The 11,472-nt window shown below is 41.0% G+C and overlaps 1 protein-coding gene across 1 annotated transcript in view; it reads right to left on the bottom strand.

The window, feature by feature from the left end:
* Positions 1-345: 345 nt before the first annotated feature.
* Positions 346-11,472, bottom strand: part of dennd1b (DENN/MADD domain containing 1B) — a 270,151-nt gene continuing 259,024 nt past the window's right edge. The window contains exons 20-22 of the mRNA XM_063013088.1: positions 3,784-3,860; positions 3,357-3,573; positions 346-950 (exon numbers count right to left, since the gene is read on the bottom strand). Of these exons, the coding sequence (XP_062869158.1) occupies positions 354-950; positions 3,357-3,573; positions 3,784-3,860 (891 nt within the window). The 3' untranslated portion in view covers positions 346-353. The remainder of the gene's footprint in view (positions 951-3,356; positions 3,574-3,783; positions 3,861-11,472) is intronic.

Genomic DNA, 11,472 nt, shown 5'->3' with positions numbered 1-11,472 from the left:
ATACCTGCTCTGTGTTGGTCCTAAAAAAGTATGTAGAGAAATAGATGGACTACAGTCAGTAATTGTAGCACTTCAAAGTGCTCCTATATGGTAAGTGGAGCTGATAAAATGGACAGTGAGTGTAGAAACAAGGAGGTGGTCATAATGTTATGCCTGATTGGTGAATTTACATGCTATTTCTAAAGTAACGAGACAACCCAGGAAACACTCTTCAGTATTATGGATAATTACTGCATCTTAAATAATATTGTTGGTTAAGTTTTGAGAAAATGGCATGTGTGAAAAAGGTTACACTGTTCATATTGTTTGTTCTCATACTGTTGGTGAGAAATGAACAGGAGGATCTTAGATTCTCAGCTTTTATCAAGACCAGCACTGGTTTGCACCTGCGCAGACGTCAGCGCCATACTGAAGCAAAACAAAGTATCCATCTCCTCCAGCAAACCTTTCTCCTGCACCTTCTTTTCATCCTCATTTTCCATTCCATCCTCATAGTCCTCAAACCCTTTCTCCCAGGAAACCAGCATGGAAGGCTGCCTGTTACCTCCCCCCTGCTGTGAGCGCTCCTGGTAGTGCTTAAACGTCTCTTTGGACAGGACTTTCCTTCTGAGGATGCTGCTGCCTTCTGGCGCAGGTTTCTCTGGGCTCAGTTTCAGTTCTGAAGTGATTCCTGGGTGGACAGGAGGGTCGGAATCATCGTCCGTTTTGAGTGCCAGGGTCTGGGGGGGAACCTCAGAGAAGGAATTTCTCACACCTGCCGGCTTCTCACAAGGTTTGCTGGAAAGAGTCGGCAACGAGCGTGTGCTACACTGCCGACGAGGAGAAGGAGGCAGATGCTTACCGTGGACAGCACTGTCATCCTGCCCTGTGTTCCAGCAGCTCTGATCTCCACTGCCAGCTGTACTCACTGCACCAGCCTGTGCCAGACTAGTCTTCCCAACAGAGTTATTCTAGAAAAAAATGTATGTGGGAAAGGATCATTAATTTTGTGCTTTATAGCTGTTAAGCCTAAAATTATTTACAATTATATTGTAAATACATTATTATACAATTGCTGAATATTTCTTCTGATACTAGAAATAATATAGGCCGTATTACACTTCATTTAATACATTCTTCCTAAGATTCCAAATTACATACACATGTGGGTAAAGGATGCCCCTCTGTGTTAGGTAACAAGATTTACAAACCAGGTGAATCCAAAAGAGAAAATTCAAAAAAGGAACAACCCCAAATCAGAAAATGTTGGGACAGTATGATAAATGCAAATAATAAAATGTATTTTATTGCAGACAGTCTGAACCCAAGATATGCCAAAATCGAGTTTCACTGATTTTTAGCAACTCATTTTTTTTATGAATAACAAAAGAATAAATAAATGCTGTTTTTGTCCAGAAACTGACACAGTTCTGGTTAGATATATTTTTTTTTGTTTGGCCACTGAGCAGAAGCTCGTTTGAAGAAGAAATGAAGTGGCATTCAAACCCAACAACATTGTACATACTGCCAAGCATGGTGGTGATAGTGTTTATATTATCTAGGGCTGTTTTGCTGCCAGTAATACTGCACACCAAAGTATCATCTTGAAGAACACCCAGCAATCTCATCAGGACAGCAAAAAAAAAAAAAAAAAAAAACATTATTGGGGCGCCCAGGTGGCACAGTGGGATATCCCTCTAGCACTCCGACGCTGGGATTCTAAAATCCTTGAGTTCAAATGTCAATTCAGCTACCAGTTGGCTGGACGCCCCCTAGAAGATACAACTGGCAGTGCCTGCAGCAGACAAAACTGGCCACTAATGTCGGACAGGTGGTAAAGACCGGACCAATAAGAGGTTAGTAGCCAGAGGCGCCAGTACAGAAGTGGAGCAATGCAGAGATCATTGTGTGACTCTCCATGTGTGAGACTGGCCTTATGCATGAATCCACCAAAGTATGGGCAAATAAAAAGGATTTGGTGGACTGCGCGCATGTCGGAAAGCATGTGTCAGGCGAATTTACCCTCCTCCGATGAGATCAGGGTCCCCTGAAGCAGAAGACTAATTGGATATGCTAAGAATTGGGAGAAAGGGGTATAAATCCATAAATAAAATAGTAAAAAAAAAATGATTAAAGTTATTAATACTTTGACAGATTGCTATGGGATTATCAATAAATGGTTATCTGCCAACAAACAATAGTCATTATTTCATCTCTTATCTAATCAAGTCATGCTTCTTTACTGGCCAACAAAATTACTATGCTTCAGCCAAAATGCATGTACTGTTTACATACTATATATGTCAGTAGTTACTTATTTCCAAGCAGCATCTTTCTAGGGCAAAATCCTAAATGGCATTTTTAAAAGGCATATAGAGTACTATGTTGATTCTACTGTACAGTGGTATGACTTTTTACTTTATTTAGTAAACATATTTAGTGAATGCCAAGACAATGTTTGTTTGTTTATTAGGATTTTAACGTCATGTTTTACACTTTGGTTACATTCATGACAGAAATGGTAGTTACTGGTTACACAAGGTTCATCAGTTCACAAGTTTTATCGTCAAACAAAGTCATGGACAATTTTGTATCTCCAATTCACCTCACTTACATGTTTTTGGACTGTGGGAGGAAACCGGAACTCCTGCAGGAAACCCACGCAGGTGGGGAGAACATGCAAACTCCACACAGAAAGTACCGGACCGCCCCACCTGGGGATCGAACCCAGGACCTTCTTGCTGTGAGGCAACAGTGCTACCCACCGAGCCACCGTGCTGCCCCCAAGACAATGCAAAATATACAATACATACAATTCACTAACCCCCTGTGTGGCATATTCAATAAAATACTTACAGTAGCACAAAACAGTGGGATGACTTTTCAGAATGGGTGCATTAGTGATAATAATGTTAAAAATATTTCTAAGACTAATTAACTCTCACCACAATGCAATTACTTCTAACACCTTTTAAAGGGTACCAATAATTCTGTTCAAGCTCTGTTTGAATATCCTTGTTCAATAGGCAAATTTTCATCGTCACAACTTTGTAAAGAATTAAACACGTTTACAAATGGTGGGTTATGTGGATAAAATGCAGGGCTATAATATTTTCGGCTATGTCTGGGTTATTTGTGTGGATCTGTATCATTTTGTCTGAGTTTGCTTAAAGAAAAGGAATTCTTGTAAAGATTATTAGTGGAGTCACGTGATTTTAGGGAATATTGGACTTTGAATTGTATAGAAAATGAAAAAACTGGGTTCTGTACAGCTATACTAATAAATGTAACCAAATCTAAATTAAAGCTGCTAATAAATTGCCTTCAGTTATTTTACCTGTAGTGTAAACATGTTTTTGTACAAGATCTACCCTCACCGTGGTACTGAAATCAATTTCATCCGTGGACCTGAAGAAGTCAAGGCTCTTGGCTGCAGAGAGCCTGGAACCCCGATCTATGTTGGTGGCGCTCAGCGAGTCCAGAATCTCTTCCAGCAGATTCATCTGGCCTGCCCCTCCTTCCTCAGATTCTAGTTCGTATGAATCCTCACTGTCCTCAGTGTAGGATGGCATGTCCCCGCTGTCTTCAGAGACTCTACAGCCAAAGACATATACACATGGTTCAGGAAATACATCTGGGTTCATACGTGTGATGTAATGAGAGAGTTGAACACCAGATGGCAGTATTGATATGAATACTGGAGACCAGCCAACCAACTCTTCATCAAGGAATTCTGCCTTATTTGTAAAGGACAAAGTTAAATACATTCTAATTTTTCATGTGATTGTAATGTCTGGTTCTTACTTGCTGGCTGTGTCCAGATCGTCGTCCGTGTCAATAGCATAGTCTGGAAATTTGCTGTGCACATGTTGCTTTTGATGCTGGAAAAAGACACACATAGAAACACACAAAAAATAAAACTGAGCAACTATGAGAACAAGCAGAACTTAATTATGCTCAAAGACCAAACCATTCAGTCCTACTGTCATTACAAAATGATAACAATTCCTTCGTCTGGAGGACCATTAAACAGTATTCCCACGTCACACATGTGGGTACCTACACTATATTGCCAAAAGTATTCGCTCGTCTGCCTTCACACGCATATGAACTTGAGACATCCCATTCTTAATCAATAGGGTTTAATATGATGTCGGCCCACCCTTAGCAGCTATAACAGCTTCAACTCTTCTGGGAAGGCTTTCCACAAGGTTTAGGAGTGTGTTTATGGGAATTTTTGACCATTCTTCTAGAAGCGCATTGTGAGGTCAGACACTGATGTTGGATGAGAAGGCCTGGCTCGCAGTCTCCGCTCTAATTCATCCCAAAGGTGTTCTATCAGGTTGAGGTCAGGACTCTGTGGAAGGCAAGTTCTTCCACACCAAACTCGCTCATCCATGTCTTTATGGATCTTGCTTTGTGCACTGGTGTGCAGTCATGTTAGAACAGGAAGGGGCCATCCCCAAACTGTTCCCACAAAGTTGGGAGCATGAAATTGTCCAAAATCTCTTGGTATGTTGAAGCATTAAGAGTTCCTTTCACTGGAACTAAGGGGTCGAGCCCAACTCCTAAAAAAACAACCCCACACCATAACCCCCCCTCCACCAAACTTTACACTTGGCACAATGCAGTCTGACAAGTACCGTTCTCCTGGCAACCGCCAAACCCAGACTCGTCCATCGGATTGCCAGACGGAGAAGCGTGATTCGTCACTCCAGAGAACACGTCTCCACTGCTCTAAAGTCCAGTGGTGGCGTGCTTTACACCACTGCATCTGCCGCTTTGCATTGAACGTGGTGATGTAAGGCTTGGATGCAGCTGCTCGGCCATGGAAACCCATTTCATGAAGCTCTCTACACACTGTTCTTGTGCTAATCTGAAGGCCACATGAAGTTTGGAGGTCTGTAGCGATTGACTCTGCAGAAAGTTGGTGACCTCTGCGCACTATGTGCCTCAGCATCCGCTGACCCCGCTCTGTCATTTTACGTGGCCTAACACTTGGTGGCTGAGTTGCTGTCGTTCCCAATCGCTTCCACTTGTTATAATACCACTGATAGTTGACTGGAATATTTAGTAGCGAGAACACTTCACAAATGGACTTGTTGCACAGGTGGCATCATATCATGGTACTACGCTGGAATTCACTGAGCTCCTGAGAGCGACCCATTCTTTCACAAATGTTTGTAGAAGCAGTCTGCATGCCGAGGTGCTTGGTTTTATACACCTGTGACCATGGAAGTGATTGGAACACCTGAAATCAATGATTTGGATGGGTGAGTGAATACTTTTGGCAATATAGTGTATGAACAGTCACTAATTCAGGACAATTCTGAAAATACATCCAGGTTCAGACGTGTAATGTAACGAGAGAGAGAGAGAGTTGAACACCAGATGGCAGTATTGATAAAAAATAAGTAGAACTAGCAGAACTTAATCTTGCTCAGAGACCAAACAATGTCCAAGCATTCAGTCCTACTGTCACTACAAAATAACATCAGCAATACCTTGGTCTGTTGTAGACCACTTAGACTGTTGATCCCTGGGCTTTAAAACACACCTCTGCAGCACTTTTAATTGGCAAATTAAAGTAGTGAAGCATTATAGGGCACAGCCCCATGCTGTGCCTCCAGACCTGGAGGACCATCATTAAACAGCATTTCCACGTCACACACATGTACATATCTATGAACAGTCACTAATGCAGCCCATAAACCGCAGCTCACCACATTATCAAAGCTGGCTGCTAAACTGGGTCATTTACCGTGTCCCTGGCAGAGAACAGGAAGAACACTACTTACTTAAAGATCACAAAGCAAAGTGAAAAAACATAAAAGTTTTGATTGGTACTGATCAGACGGTTGCCAATTCATCTTATTTGGCATTTGGCAGCAGCCTTAGTGCAGAGGTCAAGTGGACTCGTGGACTATATATGCCTTTTGAAAGGGTTAATCGCTTCTCTCTCCACAAAAATAGCCAGGAAACGCGTGCTTAAAACTGTTGGAATAAACAGAAACACATGTTGGGCACTGATTACCCAACTCTGTTAGCTGGGAGCTATAATGAAAGTGATTACAGGGAAGTATGGGCCTCAAATTCCCCAAAAAGCTATAATGGATTCCTGCCAGGGCCATAAATTTGGACTGTAAGCCACTCTGGCCTAAGAGCAGGGACTGAATGCACCTGCAGAAAACAGTTTTATAATTTACAAAATGTTAACGTGTGTTTGTGCAAGAAATTCTCGAATGACCCTCAGACCAGTCAAAACTTTTCCAATTTAAATCTTGAACCAGTGTCTTGGTATCTATTGGAAATACACACCTACCATTATAAGCCACTCATCACTACTCATGTCAAGCTCAATCTAAACAGTTGATAGATGGACAAACTGCCACAGCGCTGGTGCTTATGGAAGAGGAAGAGTATATCTACGACCAAGGTCCGTCTCTTCTGGACCCTGCTCAACAGGCTTTTCAAATGCGATGCCTGAGACATATCCTTGAAAATACACTTCGTGACCGTATAAAAAAATGACACCATCCAAGCCAGATGTCAGAAACAACCAACCGTTGAAGAGCAGATACAGCAGCGGCGGCTGAGATGGTTTGGACTCGTGTGCAGAAAGCATGTAAATCGAATTCCATACCAACTGCTAATGGAGGAAACGACCCTCCCATTGGAGAATCCAACGTACTGCACAGAAGAAAATGTGGTCCAAACGAATTGAAGTAGACCCAATGAACCTTTGGCTTACTCTCAACCAAGCAAAAACAGTTGCCATGGACTGTAAAGCTTGGAGAAACATCATAGAGCAGGCTCGAAATCCTACAGCATGTATAGAAGCGTATTGGTTACGGGACTACCCCCCACCTAAACGCTAGCTAGGGACCTCAGATCAGATCAGAATCTAAACAGTTAAAATTTAAATTAATTTGTAAATGAAACTATTACAGCCATGTAACAGCTAAAATGTCAATACCACCTCCTTGTTTCTACACTCACTTTATCCATCCATTTTATCAGCTCCACTTACCATATAGAAGCACTTTGTAGTTCTACAATTACTGACGGTAGTCCATCTGTTTGTCTGCATGCTTTGTTAGCACCCTTTCATGCTGTTTGTTAACAGTCAGGACTCTCACAGGACCACCACAGAGCAGGTATTATTTAGGTGGTGGATCATTCTCAGCACTGCAGTGACACTAACATTGTGGTGGTGTGTTAGTGTGTGTTGTGCTGGTATGAGTGGATCAGACACAGCAGCGCTGATAAGAGTTTTTAAACACCTCAGTGTCACTGCTGGACTGAGAATAGTCCACCAACCAAAAATACATCCAGCCAACAGTGTCCCATGGGCAGCGTCCAGTCACCACTGATGAAGGTCTAGAAAATGACCAACTCAAACAGCAGCAATAGATGAGTGATCGTCTCTGACTTTACATCTACAAGGTGGACCAACTAGGTAGGAGTATCTAATAGAGTGTAGACAGTGAGTGGACATGGTATTTCAAAAACTCCAGCAGTGCTGCTGTGTCTGATTTATTTATACCAGCACAACACACACTAACACAACACCACCATGTCATTTTTACTACAGTGCTGAGAATGATCGACTACCTAAATAATACCTGCTCTGTGTTGGCCCTGTGGGGGTACTGACCATTGAAGAACAGGGTGAAAGCAGGCGAAACAGTATGCAGAGAAACAGATGGACTACAGTCAGTAATTGTAGAACTATACAGTGCTTCTATATGGTAAGTGGAGCTAATAAAATGGACAGTGAGTGTACAAACAAGGAGGTGGTTTTAATGTTATGGCTGATCAGTGTATGTACTTCCATTCCCTCCTCTGGTAGCAGGGGTGGCCTACAAAAGTGCTGAAAAACGACCAAATTTACCATCTGGTTCTATCCCAAACACACAGCTGTAATAAATAGTATGCACAATAAGTTCAGTGTGATTTGGTCATCTTAATTTTGTTGGGCAGCACCCAGATATGGTGTTATTTTTTTTACTAGCCAAGCAACCCAATATTTGTATTTAGTGATTTATTAGTAGCAAAAGAAGCCAACGAGACTGAATATTCCATAGTAACAGTAATTATAAGTCAGCACACAGCTAATAGGCCAGCAGCTAGCAATCCCTCTAATTAACCTTCTCAGAGTAACCAAAGATCTGCATATCATAGCCTGCCAGGAAACAGGAATGTCAGGTCTCGACAACTAACAAGCTACAGCTTAACTCCATACATTACTGCTATAGAGTGGTAGAAAAAAACAACTGGGATTTTAGTATACTTGAAAATATATTTACATTCCATAATCATAATATTGTAAAGGTAACTGAGTACACTACTAACAGATCAGCTAAAAATACAAAGCTGCAGTTACAAGGAATCTTATCATCCTTCAATAATATTTTAAATACTGTATGTTATTGGATTAAAGTTGTAGAACCTGTGGTGATGGCACCTTTCAAAATGACCTGTTACTTTCTCCTATTTTTTAAACAGTGATTTGTCCATAGAACTCTCTCTAGCCATCCAGAAGGTTTAAATAAAAACTAGTTTTAGTTTAAAAGCACTTGAAGCTTTCGACTGAGTGAGTCCAAACTAACAGTTACTCTTTGGGTTGGGGTGTATGTGTCTTGGTATTTGCCTTGTAATGCTGTTTTCACTCATTTGATCCATTTAACAGGAGGCTTTGGTGTGCAGTTTCCTCTTTAAAATTGTAAGGTGTTTATTAAAACAAGGTGAGTACACTGTACTGAGTTTCTGGCTTTTCTGACCATAAAAGAAACACAAAGCTTACAGCTCAGACAAATAGGTACACACCTTCCTCCACATGGCAGCAATCAGTACACAAATTACAATCATTTTCTTATCAATTAAAACATTTCTCAATCGATTCAGCCAAATCTTGTAAGAATCTGTTACATAGGTACAACAAGGGTACAAAGAAGAAGACTTAAAACTCAAATATTAGCCCTTACAGGCTTACTAATCCACCAAAACAGACAAATGTGGAAGCAAAAAGTACTTGCTTGTGGTCATTCTAACTTTCCTTACTTCCATTAACAGCACTAAAAGAAGGCAAGAACAAACTTATAAGATACAATATGACATTCCTTTATGAATAAAATAATGAAAATGGCTTAAGCTATCAGACTGGGCCAGGCCAAAACCATTATACCGGAACAAAAGCAGACATACTTATTCGATTCTGTTGTATACTCGTATATCCACTAAATCAAAAAGGACGCACTGAGCTGCCACATCTTGGCGTCTCCATTTGAAACTGCTAATTCAGGTTCTGGTGGGAAACAGAGCTATCTTGAGTATGACAATGCAAAGATACTCATTGAAAAAAAAATATTATTTGTTCTTGAATCTGCAACAGAGACATTTAAACACATGCCAAAACCCAAAATTATTTTTAATAACTATCCAGCTTACATAGTACACTTAATATTTACATTTTCATTTACATTTTCAGCATTTGGCAGACGCTTTTATCCAAAGCGACTTACACAATGAGCAATTGAGGGTTAAGGGCCTTGCTCAGGGACCCAACAGTGGCAACTTGGTGGTGGCGGGGCTTGAACCGGCAACCTTCTGTTTACTAGTCCAGGACCTTAACCACTGAGCTATCACTGGCCCTATCACTAATATCAAAGAGAACTGCATTTAAGTACCACTTATAGTTCCTAAAATTAAAAAGATCACAGCTGGTGGAAGAGCATTTTCTTACAAAGCTCCACAACTTTGGAATAATCTTCCTGCCTCTGTTCGGGATTCGGACACAGTCTCAATGTTTAAGTCTAGACTGAAAACATATTTATTTTCTCAGGCTTTTGATTAATATAGACAAAGGCGCAGAGCTTGGGGGTTCTTGGTCATAGAAACTTGTGGTGATCAGGGATGTTGGGTTGCTGTCGTTCTGCCTCTCTTGTCCGATCACTCCGGTTTGGGTAGGAGAGGTGGGCGCTGATGTCCTGTGAAAGCCTTCATGACCTTGTTACCTCCTCGCTCTCCCTTTTAGTTATGCTGTAATAATTAGGGCTGCCGGAGTCTAAAACTCTCTGTAAAACTGTTTGTCAACTAGCATTGTACATTATTAACTACATTCTTTGTTGTTTTACTCCAAAGGCATTCTGATGGAAACCTGTTTACCCGCCGAGGTTAAGGATTCAAGTCGAGACTGCCGTGACAATGATGCTGCTCCTGCCGGATGTGACGGGTCTGGAGTAATTGCACCAAGAATGACAAGAAATCACTACAGACTTTATTGAAGACTAGAGCGAATAACAACTCTAATATTATCTATTTATCTATTTATTACCAGTTATAACTTTTAGATCATTTAATTCTGTGTTTGTATGCTCTGTGTAAATTGTGTATTTATTTAAAGTATCCTCCAGGCCACCCAAGAAGGATGGGCCCTGCTGAGTCTGGTTCCTCTCAAGGTTTCTTCCTGTAATTTTCAGGGAGTTTTTCCTTGCCACAGTCGCCCTCGGCTTGCTCAACAGGGGTTTTTGTATCTGTTGGTCCTGGATTTTGTAAAGTTGCTTTGAGACAATGTCTATTGTAAAAAGCGCTATATAAATAAAGTTGACTTGACTTGACTTGACAATTAAATGTACAGGTAAAGTGTACTGTAACGCCCGTCTGGGGAAGGTAACAGGACACAAACGCTCAGACTTTAAAGACAGGTCAACACAAACCAATGGACAAAGTACACCAAGACCACAACCAGGACCTTCTTATGTAAATGGATAACCCTATGCTAATGATACACTAACCTATGAACATGATAAACCCCACACTAACGGCTAAACTAAGCCAACTGAACAGAATACAGACTAGAGCAAGGACAGGAGCCAGGACAACAGCAAAAGCATACAGACCAGCAACGAAAAACACAACCACAATGACTAACCAGGAAAAACATCATGGGTTATATACAGTATATAATCAGAACACAGTGGGAAAACAGTTAGGCTGTTTAAACAATGAACAAATCAAGGTCGATCAAACTTTTGCCGTGTTTTTTTATTTTTTTTTATTATTATTATATTTGTTTGTTTTGAAAGACGCTTTCAAGAATATCAGAGGAAGGTGTTTTGGTGCATCACTGTTTTAAAAGCCAGCTCTCTGGAGCTTGCCGTACACATGACATTTCAAAACCTCCAGTAGATGGCAGTTTGGTTACAGCTTACGGTCTGCTCGTTCTAAGCAATAGAGAACCCTACCAGTTACCCAGGGGCGATTTAATGCACGGGCTTACCTGGGCTTCAGCCCAGGGGCCCCGAATAATTGAGGGCCCCGGATTGGCTGTTTTATTTTTTTTTTATTTTGTTAGTTATTTTGGTTAATAAGAATGGGGGGAAGCTTACAAACCAATGATTTTGTAAATCATTTACACGTTATTCATATTTCTGACTGTTGATTGGCCAGATAAACTCTAACGAGCTGCTGTAATTCTGATTGGTGGTTTCA

This window comes from Trichomycterus rosablanca, chromosome 17 (assembly GCF_030014385.1).
Source record: "Trichomycterus rosablanca isolate fTriRos1 chromosome 17, fTriRos1.hap1, whole genome shotgun sequence".
Lineage (NCBI taxonomy): Eukaryota > Metazoa > Chordata > Actinopteri > Siluriformes > Trichomycteridae > Trichomycterus > Trichomycterus rosablanca.
The sequence above is the reverse complement of the archived record's forward strand: the minus strand, read 5'-3'. Positions and strand labels throughout refer to the sequence as shown.